Here is a 13441-nt window from a genome sequence, read left to right as displayed (position 1 = left end):
ATGAATGACCAATCAAAGAGCTTAGGCCAAAGACAGTTATTTCTTACAAAGGGTATTGTTTCTTTAGAATCTCCTTACTAAATGGTAAGGAGCCAGGCTACCTATCTATTACAGATACATGAATAAATTATATATAAGTATACATATATATTCTTATGAGTTTAAAAAGAGAAAAGAAAAACCCTTCCACTCATTTCATAGAAGCATACACATGGCATGGAAAATGGAAGATAAAGAAATGTGAAGCGGGACAGGGGAGATGGCTCAGCTGTCGAGAGCACTTGCTGCTCTTACAGACAACCCAACACTCTTACAGTGGCTCATAACTGTAATTCCGGTTCCAGAGAATCTGACACCCTCTTCTGGCCTCTGAGGCCACTACAAGCATGCGATACATAAACACACATGCAGGCATAACATCTACACACATGAAGTAAAAATAAATCTAAAAAACTAAACTAAATGTAAGCTGGGTGGTGATGACACGTGCCTTTAATCCCATAAAGAACTGCAAAGGAGGCCTGGGCTGTAGCTTGGGAGGTAGAGTCCTTGTCTTGCATGCCTGAAGCCCTGGTTTTGTGGAACAGTGCTTGAGAGCTGGAGGCAGGAGAGCCAGAAGTTAAAGGTCACCCTTGCCTATGAGGACAGCATGAGCCACATGAGATTGACCCAAACCACAACAGCACAAACACAAAGGAAAGTGTAACTGAGCTGTCAGGTCATGAGCAGCACGCTGATGTGTCTTATTCCTTTTCTCCCATGCTTACTTCCTTACTTGTCTGACGTCATTCTGTACAGCAGTGATTCTCAACCAGTGGGTCATGACCCCTTTGGGGATCGAATGACCCTTCCCCAGGGGTCACGCATCAGGTAGCCTGCATGTCAGATACCTACATTATGATTCATTACAGTAGCAAATTTACAGTTATGAAGTAGCAACAAAGATAATTTTATGGTTGGAAGTCACCACAACAGGAGGAGCTGCACCAAAGGGCTGCAGTGTTCGGAAGGTTGAGAGTCACCGCACTAGAGCATAGACGTTGATTATCCTTAACAATGCAGCAATGCTCAACTTCCAACTCGTTTATGCATCAAGAATCAAGAATGCCTATAAGGCTGGATGTGGTTATTGCAGCCTGTAATCTTAGGACTTGGGGGCTAAGGCAGGAGAACTGCCAAGAACTGGAGGCTTACTTAGGCTCCATGGTGAACTCTAGCCCAGCCCAGCTACAGAGGAAGACATCTCAAAATAACAGCACATTGTACTTAATTTATTCATGTGTTAGATTGTTTGCTAGGTATGTGGACTTTCCCAGTTTTTAAATCAGGTCTGACAATAAAGATTCTGTCTCTCTGTTTTCCAGGATTAGTTGTTGTGGTTTCTCCCGCCCCCTCCCATCCAAACATAAGCTAACTTAAGCCCACTTGGTTCCCATTCTCCAGTTCAGCTCTGTTTCTGGTGGAATGAAGTGAACTCACTGATGTGCCCTGCCCCTGCTGAAAAATCCACACTGTGAAACAGTGTCTCGAGTCAAGAACCAACCTTTCCCAGACTTAATACAAAATTTTCCATTTAGTTAAAGCATCCTGAATGAGGTATGTGTGTGAGAGCGACAGGGGGTGGGTGTGGGTGTGTTTGCAGCCATGTTCCGGAACTCTCCATCACTCATTACTTCAAAAACAGCACCGTGAGCCAGAAGCTGAAACCCAGAGACTACATCTTACAGTCAAGAAACCCCAGAAACTGCTTAGACTTAGGGTAAAACACCGACTAACCCTACAGGTATAAAATCTCCAGCTGCCAACTTTCTTCCCATCCATCTCCCTCTCTGTGAGCGTGTGCACGTAGAGAGAAGACACGCCAACTCAGTCACCCAGTAGGATTGACACCCTGCTCCTACTTAGGTTCCCCAAGTGACTTTATAAACACGCTCAGAGATTTCCGTTCTCACCGCACACTTACTAATAAACAAGCCACCCCACCTCACCCCACACCATGAGTTTCCAGGTTTGTTGCCTGCCCTGATCTGCCTCTAAAGCTGGCAACCCAGAGCTCCAGGCATTGCCCTCTGTCTTCTGTCCTTATGACTCCAGGGCCAGACTGCTTTTGCAATCAAATACTGGACTTATGCCACTGTCTCATTTCTCAGGCAGACACACAGGCTTTCCATGTCACCATCATTTCTAATATCAAATTACAGAGCCACCCCAATGCCCAGCAATTGGGTGAGTTTAAGAATTATGATTTGAGCCGGGCAGTGGTGGCTCACGCCTTTAATCCTAGTACTCGGGAGGCAGAGGCAGGCGGATCTCTGAGTTTGAGGCCAGAGCAAGTTCTGGGACAGGCTCCAAAGCTACAGAGAGAAACTCTGTCTCAAAAAGCCAAAAAGAAAAAAAAAATTATTTGATGCAGGTTGGTTTCTAACACACACACACACACACACATGCGCGCGCGCCACACAGGGAAGTGGAGGTCAAACAAATGCTTAGTGGACATAAAGGTACACGAAACAAGCCCATTTCTGGAGTGACCAGTTTGTCAGGATTCTAGTTCTATTAAGAATTTAAATGGCCAAACACGGAAAAAGAGAATGACGTTTGGCTATACCAGGTGCTAGAGGTGGGGGTGGGAGGAGCCTAGCTAATCAACAGGAACTAGGGATATGACTCAGACAACAAACTGTTTGCTTTGTAAGCACAGGAATCTGACTGAATTCAGATGCTAGGTACCTACATAAGAACTGGTCGCTGAAGTATGTGTCTGTAACACCAGTGAAGACAGGAGAATTCCGGGGACTCACTGGCTAGTCAGTCTAGTTAATCTATGAGTTCTAGGTCCAGTGACAGACTCTGTCTCAATAACTAAGGTGGAGAGAAACCCGGAAAGACACTTGTTATGCCATTTTGTCTCTGCACACTCACACATGTGCACCTGCACACACACATGCACAGACCACAGACATACACTGTCACTACCACCACCAAAGTTAAAACTTTGCGCGTGCAGGGAGAGTTAGCTTTGCAGAGCCATTGAGCACAGATAGCTACAGACAGCACTATTGTCTCATGTGCTTAAAAGCCTGCTACAAGTGAAAACTTCTTGTTAAGTGTTCTTACCACAATAAGAATAAACCTGGAAAAAAATCACAAGGGACTAAAATTCTGATTCAACCTCATTGTGTGAGGACAGGGTTCGCTGGCTGGTGGACTTCCCTGTGTTTTGAAACTGAAGGACTTCTCAGCTGCCTTTAGCTTTGCCTATTTTAGTTACGGTTCTTGCCTACAGCCTGTGCGTAGCCAAAGAGCTTCCTTCTAATTTACAGTTCCTCTTTCCGTCTCTGTAACTAAGCAGAGAAAAGGTGGCTCTGGCCTACTGCCTCCTGCATATGGAATTTGCTTTCTTTTATCCCGGAAGTATTCTTCGACCATCTGTCAACCCTTGCTGAGATGGCTGGAAAGGAAGATGAGCACACATTGAGACGGGTGCCTAATAAATATCTAGCCAGGCAAAATGGCATGCCTGTACCCCCGCTACACGGGAGGGTGGGGTGAGAGGGTGGCTTGGGCAGCCATAGAAAGACACCCCATTTCAGATCAAGTTCAAATCACAAAACAGTATTGATCAGCGTGGAAATAATGCAAGAGTCAGGGTAACCAAGGAAGTTCCCAGGGTGGCAGAGTTACTGAGGAAGAAGCCACGCATGGCTTCTGAGGTCATCCCTTGAGACTCCTGCATGGAATTTTCTCGATGAATGAGGCGACACCGTGTGCTGGGAGGGCAGAGATTTCCGTGTTTAGTTACACCCATGTGCTTGGCACTTGCTTATGCAAGCTTGCAAGCTGAGTGTTCAGAAAATGTTTTTCACCCTTGCCAAGGAGCTGTCTGCATTTATTCTGCCATTTTCTGTATCATACAATACAATTTATAGGTCTGTCATCTTGTCCGCTTTAATCCAACAGGGACTTGTTGATATCTAAGTGACCCGGGCCCCTTTCAGAGGAAGGACCACAGGAGTGGGTATGATGAAGCCTGAGAGGGATGCATTCATCAAGGAGAATCATCTGACTTAGTGGAGGGCGTATTGTCCCATTCTCTTCCCTGATGTATGCTCTGGGTCTGTGGGGAGCTGGAGGTCTGATGACAAGAAGAGGAGGTTAGCTGAGACCCAAACCCCCATCTGCAGAGCACCACACAGGTGGGTGTCCAGGTGCAAGATCCGATGAGGGGCAGATACCACAGTAAGACCAAATCAGGTTGGTCTGCGTTCCTGAAGTAGAATTTGTGCCAACTCAAGAAGACTTGGGTTGAACAAACACTGCTGATTATTAGAGTTTGCCAGTCATTATCATTTTTATCCATCACGTAGAAGGCACACGTGTAATCTTAGTCAACACCTTATAGTTTAAAGCCTTTCACATTATCTGAACACCTGCAGAAATTGAACCACCTAACTAGTACCTCATGCAGTACAAAATTAATAGCAATATTATGCCAGGTAGTGGTAGTTCACGCCTTTAATCCCAGCACTCGGGAGGCAGAGGCAGGTAGATCTCCGTGAGTTCAAGGTCAGCATGGTCTACAAGAGCTAGTTCTAGGACAGGCTCCAAAACTACAGAGAAACCCTGTCTCAAAAAGCAAACAAAGAAAGAAAATTAATAGCAATGCTCATTCATTTATTTGATAAGTATTCATTAGGGCCAAGCCATGTGCTGTACTGTGTGACAGTAACATGCACACAGTATCCATGGATGTTTATAATGTTAAAATAATTTTCTTTTTCATTAAGAATTCATGACATTACATACTACATAGTATATGTTACAGTTGGCTAACAGAGATAGATGCTCATAATAGAATTACTTTCTCATCAATCAGGAAAATGCTTCTTAATCTATATTCTCCAAGTCCTTGTATATATCGTGTGGTGTTTTGAATAAAATGTCTCTCCATAGGCTCATGTATTTGAACACTTGAGTCCCAGTTGGTGGCACTGTTTGGAGAGGTTTAGGAGGTGTGACTTGGAGAAGTATGTCTCTGAAGGTGACTTTGACAATTTAAAGGCTCTGGTCATTTCCGATTTTCTCTCTCCTTCACACTTGTGCTTGAAGGTGTGAGCTCTCAGCCCCCACTCCTGCTGCCATGATGAGCTCTTCTCCCTCTGGATCCTAAACCCATAGAAGCCCTTCTTTTAAAAGATACCTTAGTTACAAAAAAGTAACTAAGATTCCCAGTAGTGATGAACTTCAGAGATATTCCCATCTGTCCCCACCAAAGTGCACTGACGTGGAAGGTACACCTCCTTTCTCCTCGCCCTGCCATCACTGAACTCGAGGGTGTATACACCAGGCATGGGCAAGCACAGGCCCACCTTGCTGAGTCCAGGGAGAATCTCAACACATCTCTGTGTGGCGCCTTCCCAGGACTCTGGTTCCTCAAAGGTGGCTGGGCTTCTGCTCCCTTCCCAGTCAGAACAACTTTGCTCTGAGTGAGTCCTATATCCCACATCCCATTGTGATTGTGAAGGAGCTGTGTGGAAGAACACAGAGGCAAATGGTTGGGATGGTGAGAACTCTGCAAGTATTTCTGATTTAGCCTCAAATTTCTCTATCTCCATTGTTCTGAACACTCAAAATCCTTGCAAGGCTGGTTAGTCAAGAAAGAGTACACTTAAAACATGTGTGCATAAAGCTGGAAACTAGGAGTTAAAGGCAACAAATTCTTTTTTTTTTTTTTTTTTAACAAATTCTTATATTGATTGTAACAACTTAAAGCTGGTGAAATGGTTCGTTTGAATAAAAAAAGAAAAACACATGTATTCATTTTATTTTCCTATCAAGAATGTAACGGGGCAGGGGCTAGATGGCTCGGTGGATAAGGGCCTGCTACTCAAGTATGCAAAGTTCAGATTGCTGTGTAGGATTACAGGACCAATGTAGAGCCAAGTAAGTAGATGTGTCTGCAATCCCAGTATGCACGATTCAAGATGGTAGAAGAAGGGCTCCTGGGAGCCTTGCAGGTCAGCTGGCCTGATGCATATATGAGGTGGGGAACAAAAGATCCACTTCAAACAAGGTGGAAAGCAAAGGCCTGTACCCAGGGTTGCCCTCTGACCTGTCATATGCACGCCTGCATACATACATACACACATATACACCACACTCACATGTGCACACACACACATCATACACACCTATAAGCACACATACCACGTTGACCACCACCACCAGCAATAGTGGATTTAATAGGGCAGAGGAGAGTAAGCTGTGGGTTGATGCTCATCCTAAGCAGTTCCTAACAACCTTTAACCAATTTTCTTTCCATACCCACTTCCCCAGTTAGATAAATCAAAAAATGTGTGCTTGAAACAGGAAACAACCCTGATTGATTGCCTCTCCTGCCACACCTGCTCACGGGCCCTTCCCCTTTAGGATAAGCACATAACTTACAACATAATCACGGATATAAAACTGGACTTTGAACTGCCTCTTTCTCCCTTCAGGAAAGCAACTCAAGGTGCCTTTGAGAGCTCTGCATTCGGTACCAGAAACCTTACATCCAACCGACGAATATCAGCACCTTTGAGAGCAGCCCGACTCTCAGAGTTTAGGGACAGACTGAGGCGTCAGAACATATTCTGGGGCTTCCACAGGAAATGCCATCTCTCTCTGGTGGGTTTACACTAAGGTAGTCTTAGGAAGAACTAGGTTGGTCTTAGCTCAAATTATCTCCCGATGGGCATGGTGGCATACACCTGTAACCCCAGCACATGTAGGTGGAGGAAGGAGAATCAGGCTTGGCTGCCCAGTGGATTGAGACCAGCCTGGGCTCCATGGGACCCTGCCTCAAAATTCAAAACAGAAACAAACAGGAAAGTCCACTGAACTATTTCCATGAAGGAAAAACAGAAGAACGAATTTGAACTCAGGACTTAGAGTTGCTGGCGCCTTTCCTGCAGAGGCTGGTCCTATGTGACACCAGATGCAAGCAGCAGGCAGCCCTCGCACGCTCTGAACTGATTCCCTCCCCTTGACCATTGACCCAGGATATGAAACCAAAAGTCCTCTTCTGTAGCTGACCTGGCTGCTGTCTTCATGCAGACAATTGAAAGGTGTTCCTTGTACAAGTCGCTCTTTGTTTCTGAATCAGAACGATTCCCAGGGAGACTGAGCTCATTTAGTTCAGTCTCTTCATCTAGTAAAGTCTCTCCATCTGGGAGAAGGCACATTTTTGTCTGACTCGCATCCCTTCCCTCTTATTATCTTTTGAGAAACTACTACTTTCTACCCATTTTTGTTCCATGTAATTTGAGATGGGATCATTTCTAGCTCTTCTGTCTTGAGAAGGTTCTAGAAGGAGTCCACATCTCCTGGCCATTGATGGATGATCGTACATTTGGTCTGGGATACATCAGCCTTAGTGACCTAATTGAATGAGTTTGAATTCTAATTAACACACGTCTATTGTTTTCCACTGAAAGCTTATGGTGTGTCTTAAGGTCACAGGAAGCCATTCCCACAGTCACTTTCTCACAGAGGACGGATACTGACATGATTTCAGCCATACACTAAGAGGCCCATTCACCCATTTGTCCATCAGTGGGTAGTCACTGAGGTGATGCCAACTGCCAGGTGATTAGTTTGGTGCTGTGGCTATGATTGAAGCAGTCACTATCCCGTCCCCATAGAACAGCATGCACATGGGCAGACCAAGGGGGAAATTTACACTGGATAGGTATCCAGAAAGGCTTCCCAAGAAGTACCCAGAGTACCTTCCTAGAGTACCGCTTAAGTGCCTTCTCGATGCTCTGCCTCATCCTCACAGCTATTGCCATGGTCTAGACCCTCTTTGGCTCACATTTGAATGCCAACAGTAGCTTTTGTTGCATACAGAGAAAAAAGGATAGTAGTGGCTAGACCGGAAAGGCAGCTGACGTAAAACTCTCAGGAGACGCTGTTCTTTAGAGAAATGACCTCCAGGCCATGAGCAGGCACCAAGGTGGCAGAAAAAGCGCTAGACAGAAGCAACACAACATAGGGGACTATATGTGATAGCATCGCACAAAGAGGTAAAAGCTTCCATTTAAAACCTGCAGAGTAGCCAACAGTGGTGGCGTGCGCTTTTAATCCCAGGACGCAGAGGCGGGGGGGGGGGGGGGGATCTCTTAGTTTGAGGTCAGCCTGCTCTACAGAGCAAGTTCCAGGACAGCCTGGATTACACTGTGAAACCAACCAAGCAACCAAACAAATCTAGAGAGGATCTTCACTGAAAGAGGTGAGGGGAGAGGAAGGGACACTGCCAGGAAAGGATGCCAGAGGAGCCTCTACCAAGAGCAACAAAATAAATGCCTGACTTTTACGGGAGTGTGTGTGGTGCTACCAGGAAGCTTCACATCACATGATTTAATTCAGTATAGCATATGTGAACAAGAGCACGGAAGAGCCAGATGCCATGAATTGAAAACTGTCAAGTCATATTGCACAGACTGCTCTCTTCCAGAGAGAGCTGCCGGGAGGCGTGGCCTGACCCTCCAGCCTATGGGATCTGGTCTAAATGGCGGGCACAGGGTCTCACAGCCTTCCTGCTGTGCCTCGTTCACTCCTGCTCTGCTCAGCTCATCCCTTACTGATGGCATAGTGATTTTCTAGGATATATAAGAGGACAACTGAAGTGAAAAGCTTGTTGTCTTTTCTGAACCAACACGCCTGTTCACCAGAGTCTACACGTGTGAACAGGCCAGCTTAGCAGGAACCCTTATGTCCATATATCTACCCTCACAAGTGACAAAATTCAACACGCCTGTTCACCAGAGTCTACACATGTGAGCAGGCCAGCTTAGCAGGAACCCTTTTGTCCATATATCTACCCTCACAAGTGACAAAATTTCACTTTCAGTTATGAACCTCACATCACTTTCTTGCCTCCAGGTTGGACACACACCTGCACAAACATCTCAGCTCTTTTCCCTCATGTTAACTGTTCTGAATTATTCCAGTGGTCCTCTTCCCCAGGCTTCAGTGATCTCTTCCCCCCAACTGTCTGTGGCATAAGAGGAAAACCAATACACTCCTTTCAATTAACACATGTGGTCTGTGCCTTTATAGCTCTTATGTTAATAAAAACCAAAAGCAAGCTAGGCTTAGCGGTACATACCTATAATCCCAGGATTTAGGAGGTGAAGACAGGAAGATCAGAAATTCAAGGCTAGTATCCAGCTGTGTAGTCAACTCAAGAACAGCTTGGGCTACAAGAGACCCTGACTCCAAACAGTGGGAAATTACTGAAACTTCTATTTTCGAATAAAAATTGTTGAATTTCATTTTTTTAAATTTAAAACATTACCCTAGAAATACTATAAAATGTTGTAGGGTGTGGGAAGACGAGTCTAAACAGTAGGCACTCCCACCCTGTTCCTGAGTGCTGGTAGGAAGAGCCACCAGAAGACACTTCTAGAAGCTTCTACATTCTACTCTTGAATTCCCAGGACCCATATGGTGGGAGGAGAGACTCCCTTTCTGCAAGTTGTCCTCTGCACCAACGCAAAACAAATGAATAAAGATGCAATAAACATTTAAAAATGATGGAGGTGGGTCTTGTATTAATCTGTTGCTTTCATTGGTTAATTAATAGAGAAACTGCCTAGGCCCATTTGATAGACCAACCCTTAGGTGGGTGGAGTAAACAGAACAGAATGCTGGGAGAAAGAAGCCGAGTCAGTGAGTCGCCATGATTCTGCCACTCCAGACAGATGCAGCTTAAGATCTTCCCTGGTAAGCCAGCTCGTGGGGCTACACAGAATATTAGAAATGGGTTAGATCAATATGTAAGAGCTAGCCAATAAGAGGCTGGAGCTAATGGGCCAAGCAGTGTTTAAAAGAATACAGTTTCTGTGTAATTATTTCGGGGAATAAGCTAGCTGTGCGGGCGGCCAGGTGCCAGGAACGCAGCCCCGCAGCTCACAACACAACATAAAAAAATTAAAACAAACCAATGAAAACACATCCAAAGGGCAAGTTCAGGTGTGTTTCCTGTGGTGATGATGTGAAGGGCCCCCTCCCAACAGGTTCTCCCTAGCACATGTGGACACACTACTGGCTGGAGCTAAAACTCTTCTCAAAATTGCCTTCTCGAATTAAATCAGCACCTCCGCCCCCGCTTTTAGAATTCCAGCTAATAACAGCGGAATAACTCAATAAGAGAGGGTCTAGCCCTGGGGTTAAGCTTCCCATGTGATTGCAGATCACCTAGGTACACGTGACGAATTAGCGCAGCCTTAACTTGGGCGCAAGAACATTTATCACGAACATATAACATTTATTCATCATTTTATAGTCCCAAGTATTTTGCATTACCTTCCTGGGAGTAGAAATTATTTCTTTTTCTTTTCTTTTCTTTTTTTTTTTTTTTTGGTTTTTCGAGACAGGGTTTCTCTGTGGTTTTGGAGCCTGTCCTGGAACTAGCTCTTGTAGACCAGGCTGGTCTCGAACTCACAGAGATCTGCCTGCCTCTGCCTCCCAAGTGCTGGGATTAAAGGCGTGCGCCACCACCACCCGGCTAGAAATTATTTCTTAAGTGCTTAAAAACGGTGAATCTTCATTCATGCAGCTATTCATCCTCAGCTCCGTAGCACAAGGAATGCTGTTAGCCTGCAATTGGGCGGGGGTGGGAGGGTTGTGGGGCGGGGGTTGGGGGGGATGGGGGAGGAGAACCGAGTTCCTATAGCTCACCGAGTTCCGCGTGATTGAAGTTCCATGACTCAAGAGCTATACAAAAGCTGTTCAGTCAACTCACTAGTGGGCATCAAACTTCTTGTGCAAATCAGAGAATCTGAAGTTAGGATTGACCTGGGGATGTCTCCCTGCAGCAGTATGCTCCACACGCATGTTTGTGACTTGTCTGCTCATATTTAAAAGTTTTTATGTGTCATCCTTACATTGAACATTCACGTTTAGAACTCTGTCTGTTTGGGGAGGCTGGAGAGATGGGTGGCTCAATGCTTAAGGGCACTTGTTTCTTTCACCGAGTACTGATATGGTGGCTCACAATCATGGGGATCCCAAGCTCTCTTCTGACCTCCATGGCACCAGGCATGCATGCAGTACACACACAGGCAAAACATCTATAAACACAGAATTAAATAAACCTAAAATAATCAGACTGCAAATATATGGGGTGGAGAAACTGAAGCAAACTTAGATTGTTTGTTGGGTAAAGTCGTGTGCATGATCCGTTTCAGTGAAATAAACGCCTTAAAACTTTTTTCCCCTTTTTCTTTTTTTTTTGGTGGGGAGTCAAGGAAAGAATGTATTTCCATAACGCAGATAACACTTTTGCCTTCTGTACTGTGATGTCTCCACTAGCTCCCTTTGGAGAGTTTCTAGGACCTGTCACACTGCTGAGTCCGTGCCTGACTCTACAGCTGGCCTGTCTTGCAGGTCTCCAAGGTCTGGTCTACAGTCTATTTTCCAGGGCTTGAGTCCTGCTTCACCCCCCCCCACTCCCTTTCTCACCCCCCCCCCCGCCCGGGGCGTCACTGGCCAAGCACCGGGCTATACGGAAGGAAGCTGTTTCTGCTCTGAGTTCTGGAGTGCAATCGCATCCTCACACCCCACCTCATCCACCCACACCACTGCCTAGAGACTTCTAGGGACCTCTCAAGTCCACTACTCTGAAAGGTGAGGGCTCAGTCCACCTAGGCACAGGGACAGCGGACACACTCGCACCGAGAGGCGCGACTGCGACCCGGGGTGAGGCTCCAACCGGGAGCAGTCGAGGAGCCCAGGAACCCTTGCTGTACAAGGGAACCAGCGCAGGCGCAGCAGAAAACGCCCCGGGCCGGGCCCGGGCCCGGCCCCGCAGGTCTGAGGGCGAAGTGCCTGGGAGGGACAGGGTGGCGCCGGGCCAGGCTGTCCGCGGGGCTCACCTCGCGCTGGACCTGGGAGGGGCGCGGCACCGCCCGCGGGCCTGCGGATGCCCCGCCCGTCCCCTCCATGGCCCAGGCCGGTCGTGAGCTGCAGTATGAGAGCCGGTGCCGCCCCTCGCGGTCGGTGGACGCGTGGCGAACCGAGGCGGCGGCTCCTGGGCTCTGCATGGGGACACCAGGGGCCCGGCGACGCGCACGGCGCGGAGGCTGGGGATTACCCCTGAGCTCCTCTGCGCTGGCTGCAACAGGGCTGCTGTGCACCGCGTTGACCGCCTGCATCTGCTGGGGACAGCTGCCGCAGCTGCCCTGGGCGTCCCCAGCCCCGCCGCGCCCAGTTAGCGTGTTGCTCTGGTGGGAACCTTTTGCGGGGCGCAGCGGCTACTCCAGGCCTCCCCCTGATTGCAGCCTGCGCTTCAACATCAGCGGCTGCCGCTTGCTCACCGACCGCGCGGCCTACGGGGAAGCTCAAGCAGTGCTGTTCCACCACCGCGATCTGGTGAAGGGACCCCCCGACTGGCCCCCGCCCTGGGGCACCCAAGTGCGCACGGACGAGGCTCTGGAGCTACGCGTATTCGACGATCATGAGGGAGCGGCGATGCTAGCAGGCGAAGCCCTGGAGACCGCAGGCTCTAGACCTCCGGGTCAGCGCTGGGTGTGGATGAACTTCGAATCACCCTCCCACTCCCCTGGACTGCGAGGCTTGGCTAAGAACCTTTTCAATTGGACTTTGTCCTACAGGGCCGATTCAGATGTCTTCGTGCCCTACGGCTTCCTCTACCCCAGAAGCCACCCAACTGACCAGCCACCAGGCCTGGCTCCCCCGCTGGCCCGCAAGCGGGGCCTGGTGGCCTGGGTTGTGAGCCACTGGGATGAACGCCATGCACGGGTCCGTTATTACCACCAGCTGAGCCGGCATGTGCCTGTGGACGTGTTTGGTCGGGCGGGACCGGGACAGCCCGTGCCAGCTAGCGGACTGCTGCATACTGTGGCCCGCTACAAGTTTTACCTGGCCTTTGAGAACTCGCAGCACGTGGATTACATCACTGAGAAGCTGTGGCGGAATGCCTTCCTGGCCGGGGCCGTGCCAGTGGTGCTAGGTCCTGACCGTGCCAACTATGAGCGCTTTGTGCCTCGTGGTGCCTTCATCCACGTGGATGATTTCCCTAATGCTGCCTCCCTGGCAGCCTACCTGCTCTTTCTTGACCGAAACGTGGCTGTCTATCGCCGCTACTTCCACTGGCGCCGGAGCTATGCCGTGCACATTACCTCCTTCTGGGATGAGCCATGGTGCCGGACATGCCAAGCTGTGCAGACCTCTGGGGACCAGCCCAAGAGTATCCGCAACTTGGCAGGCTGGTTTGAGCGGTGAGGCCACTATGCTGTGAATTGACTACATCTCTTCGGTTGAGGTTTTTAAATACCCAATTCTGCTTGATGGGAAAAAGATGAGATACCGATTAATATTATTTGGCACAAAGATGGGATGGGAACATTCCCAGGCCCGCGTGACTTTTTATGAG

General features: G+C 48.0%; 1 protein-coding gene across 1 annotated transcript; it reads left to right on the top strand.

The window, feature by feature from the left end:
* Window positions 1-11988: 11988 nt before the first annotated feature.
* Window positions 11989-13441, top strand: Fut4 (fucosyltransferase 4). Its single transcript, XM_057768855.1, has one exon. The coding sequence runs from the start codon at window positions 11989-11991 to the stop codon at window positions 13288-13290; it is 1302 nt and encodes a 433-aa protein (XP_057624838.1). The 3' UTR covers window positions 13291-13441.

Source organism: Chionomys nivalis, chromosome 4 (genome assembly GCF_950005125.1).
Source record: "Chionomys nivalis chromosome 4, mChiNiv1.1, whole genome shotgun sequence".
Classification (NCBI taxonomy): domain Eukaryota; kingdom Metazoa; phylum Chordata; class Mammalia; order Rodentia; family Cricetidae; genus Chionomys; species Chionomys nivalis.
The sequence above is the reverse complement of the archived record's forward strand: the minus strand, read 5'-3'. Positions and strand labels throughout refer to the sequence as shown.

What these genes read in the sequence shown, in the direction of transcription:
- Fut4 (XM_057768855.1), top strand. Translation starts at nt 11,989, where the DNA reads ATGGCCCAGGCCGGTCGTGAGCTGCAGTATGAGAGCCGGTGCCGCCCC.